The sequence below is a fragment of the Lathamus discolor genome, chromosome Z, assembly GCF_037157495.1.
Source record: "Lathamus discolor isolate bLatDis1 chromosome Z, bLatDis1.hap1, whole genome shotgun sequence".
Taxonomy (NCBI): Eukaryota; Metazoa; Chordata; class Aves; order Psittaciformes; family Psittacidae; genus Lathamus; species Lathamus discolor.
This window is the reverse complement of record NC_088909.1, coordinates 71,926,218-71,943,757: the sequence shown is the minus strand read 5'-3', so window position 1 is coordinate 71,943,757 and position 17,540 is coordinate 71,926,218. Positions and strand designations below refer to the sequence as shown.

Here is a 17,540-nt window from a genome sequence, read left to right as displayed (position 1 = left end):
TTTCCCACACGCTCCTGTATATATAATTTATCTTCGTTCCTTATTTTGTAAAGCATCCTTATTTTAAGAAATTGAGATATTTTGGGGCTCAAAATAATTTGGCTTTCTGTGGTTTTACTGAGAAGTCAGTGTTAATGCAATATTTATCTTTTGTTATGGGAATGTCTCATTTACTCATTTATCTTTCTTGCCTAGACATTTTTAAGGTATAACACTTGTAAGTCTGCTGATTGTAGTGAAAATATACTAGGTGGTGATGTTTGGATCAAAGACATTTTTAAAAAGCAAAAATTAAGTCTTCAAATTTACCACATTACATAAAGTTAACAATAGTAAAAAGTCATGGTACGTTTGGCTGTACATCTTTAGTTAAAACAATTCTTACATAGGAAGCCAGTATATGAACACAGACTTCAATCTACTGTTAGTGATTTCTGCTGTGTTTAAAAATTATGTTCTTATAAATTATCATTAATATTGTCTTCTAGTAGTTTAAATCTTCTTTTTCTTTAATAACCAAGAAAAAGACACAGTGTAAGTAAAAAACACCAGTCACCAAGAATATTATAAATGTTTTCAAATGAGAGAAAAAGCAGATGGATTCCAGCACTTTCTTGAGTCGTTAGCTTACTGATTTAAAAAAAAAGTTTGTGTGTATATATATATATATGCAGTTTTACATATTATTTGCAAATCCAAGGTATCTTTTTAAAGAAAATTATTTATTATTTTTAAGTATTCTTTTAACCAGGAGTGACACCTCTCTGAAAGTAGCAGTTAATTGGTTTTGGTCCAATATGAGCCAGTACAAACCAGAAAAACGTCTGTGTCACACACCAGAGGATAGGATATCCAGGTTTCCAGAACGTTCTACAAGAGCCCTTTGCAATTCTCTTGACACATGCTGCTGCATGGAAGCCTACACATCTTTTCTGGCCCCTTTTTCAGGACTCTTTTATGTAGGGCCTACAGATGCATGTTTCCTCAGTGTTAAGGATACATCTCAAAATGCTCATCTACAAAAGCTGCTGAAATGCAACTTAAAGTCATTCCAAAGTAAAATTACCCCCCCACACACCATGTGCTTATCTTGGTCACTTAAATATGTATAATTGAGCAATAAAAACTATTTGTTTTGCTTATACCTATAGCCCTTGAGACTGTGAGTCTTTTGCACTTTCTTTCTGCTGGTGATGTACAAAAACTAATTTGGCTTATGTGCAGTGCTGATAAATATAAAAAATACAAAGCAGAGTTAATTTTTATTACTGAATCACTTCTTTCTCATGTTGATTACTTTAGTGCTATACAAGTCTCTGAAAGAGGAGCTCATTAGAAATCACATGCAGACAGTTATTGCCTTTTTTTTTTCTTTAATTTGTTGTTTCCTTCTGTTTTCTTTTGGTATGCTGTAAGTAGCAATGATGATTTATAGTGAGTGAATAGATACAGCTAGAGAAACTATTTTGGAGTGTGATAATAAAGTCATAAAGTATGGGAAGACTTTGTGTAGTTAGATTTAGTACTTATTCATCATCTAGTTATAGTTTAGTTCAGATAATTAAAAGAAAGGTTTGATTGATTTATATAAATGGAAAAAAACTTTTTTTTTTTTTCCCTCCTAAAATTGCTCTCTCACCATTAACACTATACATCGTTAAACTAGACGATGGGTGCTGCAACAACTCATTCAGGAGAGCTCCTTGCCCAGTTTTGTGACTAAAGGAAACTTAGGAGCAGCACCTGTGGAGAGAATTCACCGACTAGTGCAGGAGGAAATGAATGTCTGCTCTGAAGCTGCTGGGAGATACCCAAGCAACTACAATGCCTGGTCCCATCGCATCTGGGTTTTACAGCATTTGGGAAAGCTGACTGTCAAGGTATAGTATAATAACGAATACATTCCTGTTAGAGAAAAAGATAATACATGACAGATACTATTTTGATAATGTACTGTCTCGTTTTGATAACCTTATTCAGCTTTTCTGTGGTTTCAAAATATTGAAAGATTAAATAAAGCCAGCAGGAATTTCAGAGAAAGTGTAGTAGTGCTTGTAACTTATTTCTGCAACTCCAGTGGTATCTTTTGGCAGCATTTAAACTAAGGCCTGATCAAGCTGTTTCAGTACTGGCAGGGACGACATCTGTGGTGGCAAGTATTTCAGATCACATGGTAGTATCTAAAACATGGAAACCTGCAGCAATTCGAAATATTTAATGTGACGTGGTCTCAAATTATATAGGTGGTTTCATAATCCTGTGTTTTCTAATCTGCTAGGTGAATTCCCTGTCAATATTAGGCTGATACAGTGATGTCACATTTTTAATGGAAGCCTCTGCATTCTGCCATGCTGTAAATACATAAGGGAGTGAGGAAGGAATTTAGTGGAGGTCGTTGAGTCAGTATAGCCATTATTTTTGTATTATGGGCCAGCTACTGCTAGCAACAGATATTGTTTGACTGATGTTTGTTGTTAATTGTCACCTGAGGAACTTTAGGAATAGCTGTATCAGCTCAGTAGTAAATCACAAGTATGTTCCAGATTCCGTGAGGGATGCAGACCAGAATTTGGACTTCTCTGCCTATCAAGTTTGTGTCGAGTTATCAAGTATACTTGTATCAAGTACGTGTGTGGTGTAGCCTCACCCAGCAACTAAGCACTACACAGCTGCTCTCTCACTCCCCCACAGTGGGATGTGGGGAGAATCAGAAGAGTAAAAGTGAGAAAACTTGTGGGTTGAGATAAAGACAGTTTAATAGGGAAAGCAAAAGCTGCACTCAAAAGCAAAGGTGAGGAATTAGTTCATTGTGGGCAGGCAGGTGTTCATCCGTCCCCAGGATAGCAGGGCTCCATCACATGTAATGGTTACTTGGGAAGATCAGTGCCATCAAATGGAGCATGACCAGCAGGTCAAAGGAGGTGATCCTGCCCCCTGCTCTGCTCTCGTGTGTAGTTGTGGTGTCCTCAACATAAAAAGGACATGGAACTGTCGGAACAAGTCCAGAGGAGGGCCACGAGGGTGATCAGGGGACTGGAGCACCTCCCGTATGAAGATAGGCTGAGGAAGTTGGGGCTGTTCAGCCTGGAGAAGAGAAGGCTGCGTGGGGACCTAGTAGCAGCCTTCCAGTACCTGAAGGGAGCCTATAGGGATGCTGGGGAGGGACTCTTCGTCAGGGACTGTAGTGATAGGACAAGGGGTAACGGGTTAAAACTTAAACAGGGGAAGTTTAGATTGGATATAAGGAGGAAATTCTTTCCTGTTAGGGTGGTGAGGCACTGGAATGGGTTGCCCAGGGAGGTTGTGAGTGCTCCATCCCTGGCAGTGTTCAAGGCCAGGTTGGATGAAGCCTTGTGTGGGATGGTTTAGTGTGAGGTGTCCCTGCCCATGGCAGGGGGGTTGGAACTAGATGATCTTGAGGTCCTTTCTAACTCTAACTATTCTATGATTCTATCACTCAAAATAGCTGCCTTTCACTATTCTTCCCCCAACTTTATATGCTGTGCATGATGCTATATGTTCTGATGTCTTGCTTGGGTCAGCTGGGGTCAGCTCTCCTCTCTGTGTCACTTCCCACCTCCTTGTGCACTCCCAGATCCTTGCTGGTGGTGTGAGGAGCAGAACTCTTGAGGCTTTGTAAGCACTGCTCATCAGTAACTAAAACATCTGAGTTATCAGCACTGTTTGCACCACAAATCCAAAACATAGCCCCATATCAGCTAATATGAAGTAAATTAACTCTATCCCAGCAAAAAACAGTGAGTTTGAATATTTTAAAAGCATGTTAAGTTTCACTGAGACGCAAGACTGGGACTGTGCTGAAAAAGCAGTTGTCACTATGATTCTGTAACCATTTGGTTCTTATAAGACTGAGTGAAATTAGGGTATTCTATACTATTGAAGGCCACGTATCTGCTTTAATACAAACTTTGTTTGAGGTAGTATTTCTTATGGTGTACAAGGAACTGGGCTCAGAAACATAATGCGTATGTTGTATTATCTTTGAAGTATGATTTCTCAGAACACGTTTATCGTTTTGAAATCCTGCTTCGGAGAATTTCACGGGGTAGGTTATTCAGTAGATTTGTTTTGGTTTGTGTGGTTTGTGTGGCTTTTTGTTTTGTTCTCTTTGGTTTCGTGGTTTTTTGTTTGATTTGTTTGGGGAGGGGGTTGTTGTTGTTGTTTAGTTGGTTTGTTTTGTTAATGTTTCTCCTTTGGTTTGGGTAACCCTAGTGCTTCTGCAAACTAAATCTGAGTTCAAACTCTGCAAAGAAGATACAAACGGAGAAAGTTTGGGCCCTATTGCCTTCTCACAGGTTACAGATATTTCTTCTTTATTACACTAGACAGTAAAAGAATCTTGTTCAAATATAGGAATTTGGATTTGTTTTTCCTACAGAATTTGAACCACATTAGCAAGTTTACATAGCGTTCGAATAGTGTTCATTAGGATCAACTGAGGATTTGTCAATAGTAGATTGTTCCAAGCCAATCTAATCTTTCTGGTATTGGAGGAGTTGCCTCCATAAAAGACAGGAAGATTTGACTTCAGCTCTTTCATGTTCAGTAAGCTAATGGGGGAGGACCACAGGCTAAAGATACCTACTGGTAGCTAGATGTGAAATTAGTCAGAGAACCAGAGTGAGACAGTAATATCAGTGTAGTCTGTAAAAAGTCATATACATTGACACTTCGGAGAAACCATGCAGGTACAAAAATAGGATGTAGTTAGATGAATAAAGACTAGTTTGATTTTTCTGATGTTGCTGTTGAGCCTTACTTTGGTTTTAATAGCTTTTAAATTTTAGTGCTCAGAAATCTAAAATAGTAAGCGCTGTCCTACTGCGAATAGAGAAGCTGATCTTGTGGTTTAAAATGCAAACTGGAGATGGGGAGGTTTAGTGCTCTTATGAATACCCTGTGGGCTGTTATTTAATAGTGCACTTCAGTTTGCTGATCTGTAAAACCAGGATGATTCTGGTACGTCTTGGCAAGACCTAAAAAACCATGTTGAGTGTTTCAGGTAGAAGGCACTATTTACACTGTTTGTATTTGTTCTCATATTTTTTACAACAGCCACACCACAAAAAAGGTGTATAACTAGCCTTCCATATTTGCATGGTTTTCTCTGTGGGAGCCTGTGCCTCTGACGCAGCAGGTTTAAAAAGAAATACTTGTGCCTATGAAAGTTGCTTTGCGGCAGCTGGTCGTGTTAAGTGATGTACATAGCTTAGAAAAGAGATTAAAAGCAAGATTATAACCAGTAAAGTTATATCTAAAGTCTTCAGAACTAAATGAAAAAGGTAGTTTTGATCTCTGGAGGCATTAGACTCCAGGGAAGGAGCAATGTGAGGAAAAAGGTTAAAGCTTTTAAATAAATATGACCATTACTTCTAATAAAGAAACTAAAGTAAAAGAAGCTTTGCCTGGTACCCAATCTCACCTGTCTTCCCAGAAATAATTTTTGAAGGTTTAAAAACATTAAGAGTTAAGAGAAACTTTCTAGGTACCAGCAGTGTTACCAATACAACTGTACTCACCAATGTAAGTTTTTAACACAGTTATTGTGAGAGCTTTTCCGGGAGTTTGTTTTTTCACCAACTATCAAGTCAAGCAACTTAGTAAAGGACAAATAGTCCTGTATTCCACAGGCTGTAGGACTTGGAACACTGTGTTAGTGGTTGACATGGTTTCCTGGAAAGTGAAAGTAAATTATTTTAAATCCTCTTCCTTTTTTCTTTTTTTTTCTTTTTTCTTAAACTCACCCACCCTCTGACACCCATAATGCACTAGGCAAAAATAAAAATACTTTTGACTAATATCCATGTATTGTGTTGTACCTTCTGCCTCCTCTAAATAACTATTCTGAGATTCATAAACCACTGCTTATTTCTCACCATTAGTGGTTTTGGGTTTTTTTTGCCCCCCTCATCCTGTGGGAAGGTTTCTGAGACACCTGCCTGTTCAGAGTTTGGAAGTAGTGTAATTTCTTTTGTGCAGGGATGCCAAGGTACTTGTTAGCACACAGTAGAAGAAGCTTAGTGATACTTTATTTTTTTATGTGTGTTTTTAAACCATTGCCACAGTGGCTGAAATCCCCAGAGAAGAGGTTGCTTTAATATAGAAATGGTGGTAAATTTCTCCTTTATACTGATTGATAACTGTCGCTGTTTTTTGTTTCAGGTTCTCCTTGATGAACTTTCATCCACTAAGTACTGGGTATCCATGCATGTCTCAGACCATAGTGGATTTCATTACCGCCAGTTCTTACTCAATTCCTTGATAGGCAGAACTGTGACTGACAATAATTTACTGTTACAAAATCGGATGGTAAATGTGCAAACCCCTAGCCTCCTAAAGGAGGAGGAGAGTGCAGGGGCAGCAGCCGCCTGTGCGGAGGAGCAGAGCGTGGATCTCCCCCGCCGTTTAGAGGAAGAGTTGGAGCTCTGCACTGAACTGATTGATTCTTACCCAGGGCATGAAACCTTGTGGTGTCATAGGTAAGAGGACTTGGTCATGAGTGACCTTCTGGTTGTGGAATGTGCTTTGCGTGATGTTTCTAGACAAATTGTTACTCTGATTTTAAAAGGTACCACCCAGGGAAAGAGTTACTTGATGTAAGCTCTACTTGACCATGTAGTTTGTGCGAGAGACACGGGATACTGTTGATCAGCCTTAAAATGCTTAAAAGGCAAAAGATAGGCAGAAGATGGATCAACTGCAGAAAACTGCTGTTTTGCCAGCTACGTTTATGTGCCTGAGTAGGTAACAACAGATTTGCCAGAGTGACAGCAAGTCCTTTTTGTGTAGAGTGTGAGCAGTGACTGCAGATTTTGGCTTGGGGGGCGGAATCTGGAAGGGTGGCAAATGAACTGAAGCAGTTCAGCAGCAACAGCAGATTATTTTCAGTACATGACTTTTTATTCCCTTTTTTTTTTTTCCTTCCTTCCTTTTACCCTGAAGAAGGTGTGTGTTCTACCTTCAGCACCACCTAAGAAACAGACTTCCTCTTCTGAGTGCAGTGGTATCATCTGTGGGCAGCAATGATGAAACATTGAGTAATTCCCACTACAGTCCTGAGATAAGTCACATGGCACAAGCTATGGATGTTGATGGTTTGAATGAATCCAGCAGCAAACAAGTTTATACCCAAGAAACAAAACGCCTGAAACGTGCTCCTGTGCAGGACTCTTTTGGTTCAGAAATGGAATACCGGTTCATTAATGAAGTATTATCAACTTGCAGGGATGTGGATCAAGCCAGGTTTGCTACTGCTTATAGGAAATGGTTAGTTAGTTTTTTAGGTCAGTGAAGAGAGTGTTTAAAGCTTACAGGGTTCTTCTTTTAGTGCAATATTCTCTTTTCAGACACAAATGCATGTCTTGATTGCAAGTGTTAGCTAACCATGTGTTTTCCACTCTTAATGGTCAGTCTTAGAGTTCATATTCAGAGTAGAAGTCTGTCACTTTATTTATTAAAGAACTGGCGTACTTTTTTTAGTAAGCAAATACAGTTTGTTCCTTAATCTTTTCACCAAATCATTCTGTGTCAGCTTCCTACCGTGACATTCTTATTTCTTACTTCTGCATTAAGGTGGACTCTGAATCATTGGCTTCAAAACAATAACAGCAAAGTGTGAGAGAAAAAAAGTCTGAAATGTTTTTGAAACAGTGTCTGGAAAAAGAATAAGAGGATCTTTCTGTATCACCTAAACGTGTTTCCAGGTTGATCCTCTTTGCTATAGTGGCACCTTGCTAATACTTTATTGGGTTCAAACTGTATTTGGTGAGTGCTATTACTTTTGTTTTAGCAACCTTTGGCAGAACACCAGACTGAAGTGTTTCTTTCTCAAGGCTCTAGTAGTGGTATTGGAGCCTTCTACTGTGGTAACTGGGTTTTTGTTTGCTTACTAGTTCTTACACGAGTTTGATAAGAAAGTCTATGAAGTTGAAATCATGAAAGCAGATTCAGGAATATGTGGCAGAAAATAGTTTAAACACATGTTCACGCTTACGTTCAGAACTATATTTGAAAATAATTTTCTTAGACTACTTTACCTTCGTTACCTACTTGGTATTTATTTATTTATTTTATCTCAACAATCCAGAATTAATGACACTCAATACACATTTCTGAATGTATTATGTGCACTACAGAATCTCAGCCTGCTAAATCACATATTGCTAACTTGTCCTTAACTAAGACCACTTAAGTCAATACATGATGGAGTAAAAAGTAATTCTTCTGACTGGTCACTGTACAATCCCAAAAGTAGTCAGCAGGAGGGAGCTATCTCTTCACTTTTGTTCTCTTGCAGAGCTTCAGTCTTTGTTGGATTGTTTTTTGCATTTTTGTTCTGGATTGTTTGTGGGTTGGTTTGTGGTTGGTTTTTTTTACTCTTCCTTAAAAGTACTTCTCCAACCGTACATCTCTGTTTACATAACTGTAAACTTTAAGGGAATTTGAAACATGTTTCTAGTCCAGTGAAATTAAACATAAATGGTTTATTTTGTCATTTCCTTGGAACTTGTCTATATAAGGGATTTTTTTACACTAACTGAATGAATTGTGCTTGTCCAAAGACCCAGGGGATAAACTTTGTACAACTGTATTAATTTGTGTAATGGTAATATTGCCTGTGTTCCAAGCAGACTATTCACTGGGGATTAGATTTTCAAGCTAGACTCTTCGCCAAAATTGCTGTATATTTCTCCTGCCCAAAGTGCCTCCTGACAGTGCTAAGTTTCAAGCTGCTGTTTCTGATGGGTAGAGAGAGCAACAATGAGGGAGAAAAAAACGTAAGGTATTATTTGGAAAGAAAAAAGGCACTTGAAATGTGCAGTTCCAACAGTTCTAAAAAATTTGATGGATGGGGGTTACTCTTGCATTTCAGAATGAACATAGGCCACCTCTAGTCTTAGAGATTATGTTCATAACTCATTTCAGGCACCAGAGTAGCTAACAAAGACATTTCTAAATGTACAGTCTTCTGTTTACAGTACCTAGATAAGACTGACCTAGGCTTGAGTATCTCCCTGGCAAAGCTTTGTCTTAGTGGATATCCACACCTGCCTCTGTATAGCTGGGGACCTACTACACATGGCATTTTGTTTTGAGGTGCTTTGGGATGTTGTCTTGGTTGATGGTTTTAGTTGCAGAAGAGCATAGTCAATACATTAAGGAGGTGTGGGAATGGCTTCAGATGCTAATTTCATCATAAGATGTTGTCTCTATGACCACTGACAAATGGGGTAGGTTCAGTTACAAACTGGAGCCTGAACTTAAAAACTTAACTTGAGCAAGAAGTTTTAGTTTTACCCAGTCCAGAGGACTTGATGCGTAGCATGTATGGTAGCCTGGATCAACTTGACTAACAGTATACCATTAATTACTAGTATGAACCTGGGAAGCATGAAGTCAGCTGGCAATGTATTAGGAATCATGCTTTTGGCCCCAGATTACTTCCAACAGTAACACAGTTGTGGGTTCTGTTTACCTTAGCAAAACTTACTGTTCATGAGAAAAACATTAGTGGCAGGAGCAGGCTGGGAAGTGGGAGCAAGATAAGAAATATTTCTTGAACTGTGGAAGGGAAGAGATGGGTTTCTTCGTGCACTAGAGTGATTGAGGGGTTTAGAGGAAAAGATCTGTATTAGAATCTGACTTGAAACCCATTATATATTTCTTCCAGACTATTACCTGGAGGCTTAGGTAGCTTTCTTAGAACTGTATCATGGAATTACTGTGCTGTTGAATTTTACAATCTTGCCTTTGTAAACAAACCCAGCAGCTCCCCTCATAAACATTTGTGCAGTTCCTATTCATGTCAGCACAAGTTACGCATGCTTGTATGGAGACAAGATTTGGTCGTGTGTAACTGAACAGAGCTGCATTCTATTTTCTTACTTGGAAAATGTTCTGAGAGCTCTGATTAGAGTTGATCAATATTACTTACTTTTACAAAACATGGGTGGCTGCAGTATGACTCTTAACTATGGATTTTTAAAGCCTACACCTAGTGGAAGTCCTATTTATTTTTTTTAAATCCAGTGAGAATAGCTGCACTTAGAAGTGTTTGCAGACCGGACTCTGCAACACAGAAAAGTGAACAATAAAAGCGAAAGCAAAACAAGTCCTATCTTTCCCTTTGAAAGAAATACAAACAATAAGCTGTCAAAATCGTGCTTTAATTTTTTTCATTATAACTATGGATTATATGAAAGAAGAAAACATGTAACTAAATTACTTCAAGCTGTCAATGTCCTGAAGCCAGTTATATGAAATGATTGAAGAGACACTTCCCAAAAATTACATTAAGCTCACAACTGTGGGATGTTCTGGAACTATGGTCTTTGGAACATGCCTGTCTATCCATTCAGTATTAATACAGAGTCCCACTTGGCCACTGCTGGAAGAAAAGAAAAATGGTTTCAGGCCATTGGTAGTTACACATATTACACATAAAGGTACAGCTATCTTAAGTAGTGAATTGCAGTTGTTTTGTGTTTCAGAGGTCAGGGAATTATAATATACTTGGTGAACATTCTTGCAGAGAAAGTGTCCAACAAAAGCTGCAGAGTGCAAGTTTCTTACTTTATGAAGTTCCTTCAACTATAAAATCAAACTTTTAAACCTGTAAAAGGCTTTATATGAAGTTCAGCATCTTTACTGATTTTGTCTTCTGCTGTAGTGTCGTTTGAACTGATGCAAATTTTTTTTGTTCACTAGATTAGTCTTTGTAGGTATTTCTTTATGCTAGAAACAAAGGGGTTTGAGGAACAAATGTAATTTGAAACTACAAATACTAGAATAGAAGGAATCACATTTTTAAGAAGTTGAATTCTTTGCTGCTAAATACCTTCACTGTTATTTCCTTGGCATTTGGATTATCTTGTGTCTTACAGTCACTGGAGCAACGCATGCAGCATTAAAGATAGCTACAATAACAAAACTTGTTTAAAGTTGTTATTGGAATGCTTTACTATAGCTGCTCTGATTAATATTTGTTAATCTATTCATTCTTGCATATTAGTGTTTTGTTGACTTCTTACATGTCCTTTATACAACTAAACCCTTGTGTCGTTTAAAGAGGTAGAAAAGTAAATTGTTGGTTTATTCTGTTTGATTGATTACTTTATATGGAACTTATGCAAATTCATGCTATAATGAGAAAGCTTAGATTCTGTCTTACAAGCAAAATTTCTGGCATTTCCAGTTTTATGTTAGTGCTGCTTAATTAAAATGTGTAGCTAGTCCGTATGGACAGGAGTAAGTTTGTTTGGTTGGTTGGTTGTTTTTCCTAGGTAGAGTATTAAAGAATTTTTAAAACAATACAGTATGGTATTGATGAGTAGAAACAAAGGGTTTTGGAAAGGCTTGTCTGCATAGCCAGACTCAACAAGCATACTTCTTCAGAATAGCATAATACAATGATCAAGATGTGACTACCAGAGAACAATTTAAGTGATGAGTCTTCAGAGACTTGATGAATATTTGGACAGACAGGGTTATTTGTTTAGTTTTGTTTGGTCTTCTATGAGGGAAGAATGTTCCTTAGGTTTTTTTAATTTACCAAGAAGTGGACCATTGCACTTACTGGGGGGGTGAAGGAGAGGGCAACAGCACAGTTCTTGAGTTCTATCTTTTAGAGCAATTCTGGAAAAAGAAGCAGTGAAGTGAAATGCAGATGTGACTTTTGTCCTGTTCTCATTTGGTGATGAGAGGTCTTTACAATTAGGTCTTACTGTTTTATTAATGTCAGATACAAAGGAAAGAGGGTAACTCACCTATTCTCAAAGGCACTTAACTTTAAATTGGTTTCAAAGGAAGTTCATTGTCCCTGTCTAACATAATTTGCCCTTTTTTCCCCTGTGTGATCAGGGGTGTGTTTACATCCCAGCCTCCTCTCTGTTCTTCTAACCAGCAAAGAAGAATGTAGCAAAACATTGGTGAGGTGGCCTCATTTTGTGTTTAGCTAGCTGACTGCCTCCCAAAAAGTAGCTCTCATTGATGTCCTTAAGTAGAGTTCATCAGGCTTAGTTTTTTCAGAACCTCATACTAGGCCTGCATCCTCTTTATGGGATGAAAAGTAAAGAGCTTTACCTATGAAGCCATCTAGTTTCCCCAGGAGAGTTTAAAGGAGAGGAAAAAATAAAAAATAAACTCTTGTAGTTAAAGTTGGGTAAACTAGAATTAGCATAAACTTTCATTAGTATATTCCTCTGAAAAAGCAATGCATTGCTGAAAAATGGAGGAAGTATGTGCTTCCAAGAAATTCCTTGTAGACAGCTTATGCTTTGAATTATAGACCAGACACTTTCTAGTGGCTTTTACTAGTGTGTAATGCTACTTCTCAGGGCATAGTATATTGTAGTGAATTAGGGTACATTTTTACGGTTTATAATTATCGATTTAAAGGAAAAAAAAAAAAGCTAAACATGTAGTAACCAGCTTTTAAGGGTTTTGGTTTTTTTCGTCTAGGAAAGTGTTTTATATCCACCCATATGCTAATACTGTACCTAATGATTCACACTAGACCTTTCATTCATCTGTTTCATCTGCATCGTATTGTTATTCTGTATATTAAATTGCTGTTGCAGTCTTCAGGGAAGCCCCTGATAGTTGCTGGGTTTCTTCTCTGAGTTCCCTAGTACTATTCAGTAGGGTAGTCACTAGCTCACAAAGTTATAAGTTGTAATGATGGGGAAGCTTTTTATAGTATCTCTGTTGATGCACTATGTATCTTAGATTTATTTTTTTAAAGAACTTTTGCTAGGAGTGTGAATACAAATATTGCAAAAGCTTCTAGTTGTTGGTAGCTGGCAGATGCTTATGTACAATACAGCTATTCTGAAGAGCAGGACTCATCTAGTTTATTAACCATCTTTATCTGCACCATTTGTTAATCCTTCTGTATATAGATGAAGGTAGGGAGAACCCACAGTGAGCTGTATATTTTCTTCACGGTACGCTTTCTTAACAGAATATATTTATGGTGAAACAAAGAGCGCTTCTTGGATAAGGTACACTTGTACATTCATTGTGAATAAGGATATGAAATTGGTACATCATTAATACAGTAAGATTTCCTGAATGCCTGTGTAGAATGAGTAGATAAATATTTGGGTGTTTTTAGGAGAATACTACCTGTAATTGAAAAAATTGCATAAATGATACAAGGTACCAGAACTTGTTTTATAAGACAAAATATATTTACACCTATTGTGTCCATTCCCTTTTGTTTTCTTTTTTGAAGTGACTACATTTAAAACTGGGTAGTCATATTGAATAGTGTGCTTAGGAACATTGTCTTTAATTTCATGTAATAAAAATAGTAGGTGTCCTAAATGGTTTTAAGTTCCAAGGTAGTGACAGCACAACAATGTTCAAGTGAGCCACTAAATTTTCTAACATTCTCATGTCCATCAAAGTACTCTTCTGTATAGAGAAAAATGCTCATTTTATCAAGATACATGAAAAAATATTTAATTCTCACAGCTTCATATTAGGGGGAAATGCAGTTGGTTTAATGTTTTGCAATACTTTTTCTATGAAAAAATCACAGATACATAGTTGTGATCACTGTAAAATTTATGTAATTTCCAGTGCAGATAAACTAGAGGAATGGTAAATTTTGTGGCAGGAAACATAAAATTATGGCAGGACAGTAAGACACTGGAAAGTAATCTGATAAACAACCAGTGTTCCACAGGATAGTGAATGTAAAGCACTGTTTGTTTTTCACGGGTCTTACTTTGTCATGTGATGGGTTCTTTTTAAAGGGGGATTGGTTTATCTTTTTTGTTGTTGTTCAGAGGGGATTGTTTTTTGTTGGTTTTTTTTTTTTTTATCATCAGTAGAGAGCTTATCTATGAATAAATTATTTATATTTATTCTCCAACAGTAAGTGTTCATGTATGTTTGGGTGGATGGATGGGTGGCGGAACTGTATTTATGTCCTGTGAAAAAGGCAAAAATCTCCTGTGTATGGCTATCCTCATATAAAGCTGGTGATGTGTGAACAGAACTCTTCTGTGGAAGACCTGTCCTAAGTCTGGATCTAGCAGGATCATTGCCAGTGTCATGTCACTTTGCCTTACTTTCATGATACTTGGGCCAGAGTGTGCATACCCAAACCAAATGATTAGTTGTGGTGTTTATTCAAAGTGCTCAAAGGGAATGTTTGAGATGGTGAACTTGCAAGCTGGGAGAACTGGGAAGTGCTCAGCCAGTGTTCTACCTGGCAGATACCTTTCAGGAGTCTCCCAGAAAGAAGAGACAGGCATATTTTGGATGAAAGTGCTTATACATCACAAAAGATTGGGAAAAGTACATCAGATACAAACTAGCAACTGAAATTGGTATTCGAATACAAATAACAGGTAGTCTTTTTGGTACTTTTTGTTCAATATTTTTATGTTCTTTTTACAAAAATGAATCACATTAAAAAATATTTTCAAAGTTACTCATAATTTTTAATGCCTTCTTATTTTGAATTACTGGATTTGAGAGCTCTCTTTAAAGGGCTCAGTTTTACTGGAAAATGCTAGCACCTTTCCTGTCTCCTGTTAAACAGTGTGATTCATTCCAAATTATCTAAAATGAGCACTTAGAACCACAGGGCATTTCTGAACATATTGCTCATCATCTTAAATACAAAATTTAAAAAAGCAAGGACATGTTCTGCTCATACAGGCTAGGTTGGTTGGTTTTTTTCTCTTTTTGAGGGTTAGGGTTTGGTTCTTGGTTTTTAGTTTGTTGGTTTTTTTTGGGGGGGGGGTTGTTGGTTGGTTAGTTGTTTTTTTCCTTTTCTCATACTAACTGGTAGAACAGAAGGTAGAATATGTAAGAAAGCCCTGAGTCAATACGTGCAATCTCGGCTTACTTAATTTGGGGATTCTTTAAATCAGAAACCTTGGTATGAACAAGTAATAAACCCTCCAGGGTCCTTGTACAGAAATAATTTGTGGGATCTGGTCATTAGTTTGTTTCTGTTCTGAGTGCTTGAATTCTACATTTATTAAAATGAGTAACAAAATTCCCAGTGGCTTAGGATCAGGCCATGCTGCAGAGAGGGTATCAGCTGCTAAGTGGTAACTTTGGCATATCTAGTGTGCTGTATTGTAAGTGACTTCTTGGTCTTTTGAAAATGGTCGTATTCGTGACTTCAAGGAAAAACGGTTGGATAGTATATATTTATTAGCCCTGTGGTTGAGGAGAAGCTGTTAACGGTTGTGGAATATTATAGGTTTAAAAGGGCAGTTAGAAACACTACAGGGTATAAACAGCTAAGAAAGCTTCCTTTTTTCACCTTCCTGCCCTGCCCAACTTTGCTCCCCCCACCTTTTCCTCTTTTTCCATTCTCCCCTACCCCTCTCTTTCTTTTTTTTTTTTTATTCCTCTTTTTCAGTGGAAAAAGGTTTCATACAGCATACCTGTGTGCAAGCCAGGGTCATAGCTTAGTTTGAGAAGTACTGTGTATCAATAGCATGTAGGTCAATGCCGGAGTTTTACACAAGGTATTTGGGGATGAATGGAAAACTTTTAAGTGCCATGTGATAACTGATGCAATATTGAAGGGAGAAAGTCAGTAAGCAGTGAATGGGTTAAGTGTTGCTGTTCTCCAAGCATTCTATATGCATTTTATGGTGCAACTGCACATTTGTCACCCTGGCATCTCACAAATGCTTATAACTAGGCAACAGCTAATTTCCTTTTTTAAATGCATCTACTTAATGATAATTTGAGATGTTCTATAATGATTTGTTATCTAGTATGAGATAATTTTCTCCACACCTTTAATCCATCTTCAGTGGAACCTAGCCAAGTATAGATTTTCATGGTTATAAACCTAGTTTTGATGTGAAGGGAAGTTGAGATTCCACCATATAACATGTTCAGTTGTCTGATGTCTAGTTAGAAACATAGGGGGGCATCCTAGCACTGCTTTACAGTTGTGCACACTGAGTTTTACGTTGTTCTATCTCAAATATTTTGTATTGCATGTTAAGGATTTTTTTTTATCTATCCTGGTAGTACAACATAAAAAATAACTTGACAAAACAGAGCCCTCACTATTCTATGCAGATGTCTTCTAAAATTTACAGGTACAATTTTAGTGGTGGTGGTAAATAGATTTATTTTAATTTTTTTTTCCCCACTTATTTATCAGCAGACTTGTTTTTTATATGCATTAGTGACAATGGACTAAGCACAGCTGTAAGTTACTGTATTTCTGTAGAAAATAGAAATAGTGTAAAATCGTTTTTGTTAAATGTTCGCAGTTTTTAAATAAACTTTTCATCTCCTAAAAAGCCTCTGTTTTCTGTGACAGTGTATTTACCCTGGTCTCCGATATGTTTACAAACAGATATCCTTCCTAATTATTGCTAATCTCTGTTCAGTGATAAGCTTCTTTTCACAGGAACTTTATCATCTCTTGTGAATTCAGCTGATGGCAGCAGACTTGGTTCTGCTCTATTTAAACATCAACAGTTAAGACTTTTTCAAATTTATTCCTATGTCTTTTGTTCAAGCTTTGTTTGTGAAAGGATGGAGAAGAGCAGCAGCTTTTCTGTGTTAGCAGTTTCTTTCTGGAAATTTCTAGAAGCTGGCTGTATTGCTGAAAGTTGCAGAACTTGGACAGCTGGGTGATGCTTCTGTTTCTATAACTTCTTTAAGTTTCAGCATGATGTTCAGTGAAGTTCTTGCCTCTTTTAAAATATGAAATCAACTGGAATAGTTTATACCAGCTTCCAGGGTTCATACATATTTATGTGCTGTTACAATTGAAGGGAAAACATTTCATGGATCTTAAAAGCCAGTAACTGCCCTCTTAGTTAAAAAAACATTCTTTGTTTGGTTCATATGAAGGATGTGAGACAGAAGCATGGTACTTTGATCCTACTTGATTGCCTTTAGAACACAAATTTTGCTGCATAAATTTTATGAAACTAGCTGAAGAAGAATGGTCAGGTGACCCCTAATCTGAATTGGATGAAAAGATGTTCATTGATTTGTCGAAACTTTCTAATTATGCAAATACATATGCATAAACACCTGGACTCAGTCTTCAGGTTTTAGATCTGCAGTTAAACTCAAATAGCATTCTGCTTCATTTGCTTTAATTTATCAAAAATTGTTCATTGTTTATTGAAGCTGACTTACGTTAAGGTACCTTTCATAGACTTGAGTTAATACTGCAGTAAATTTGCTTCCAGTCCTTGTATATCAGGGCAATCAGTAGCTCTCTGAAGAGCTTTCGTTTCAGGCTGTTACCCAAATAATTCTGACATTCATGCAATTTAAACATTTAACAATTTAATAAATTATTAATATTAAAGAATATTGAATTATTAACAGAATGTATGGTTGGGCTTGGTGTTTTTATCTAAAGCAATGGCTATGTTAGGGTGTTGCAGTGTAGCAGTGCAAGTAAAAATCCTTCAAATAATGTTAGGCAGTTTTGTATTTTATATATTTTACAGTGCGTGACTGGAATCATAGGGTCAATAACTCTCAAGTTTATGTGGTCTTTTTGA

At 37.2% G+C, this 17,540-nt stretch overlaps 1 protein-coding gene across 2 annotated transcripts in view; it reads left to right on the top strand.

Annotated features, from left to right (window-relative positions):
* The window catches only part of PTAR1 (protein prenyltransferase alpha subunit repeat containing 1), a 34,524-nt gene extending 18,211 nt beyond the window's left edge, over window positions 1-16,313 (top strand). The window contains exons 5-7 of one of the 2 annotated variants that reach the window (XM_065661255.1): window positions 1,667-1,880; window positions 6,184-6,500; window positions 6,967-16,313. In XM_065661255.1, the coding sequence (XP_065517327.1) occupies window positions 1,667-1,880; window positions 6,184-6,500; window positions 6,967-7,312 (877 nt within the window). In that variant the 3' untranslated portion in view covers window positions 7,313-16,313. Of the gene's footprint in view, window positions 1-1,666; window positions 1,881-6,183; window positions 6,501-6,963 lie in introns of both variants that reach the window. The other variant, XM_065661254.1, reaches the window with a different exon arrangement.
* The last annotated feature ends 1,227 nt before the right edge of the window (window positions 16,314-17,540 follow it).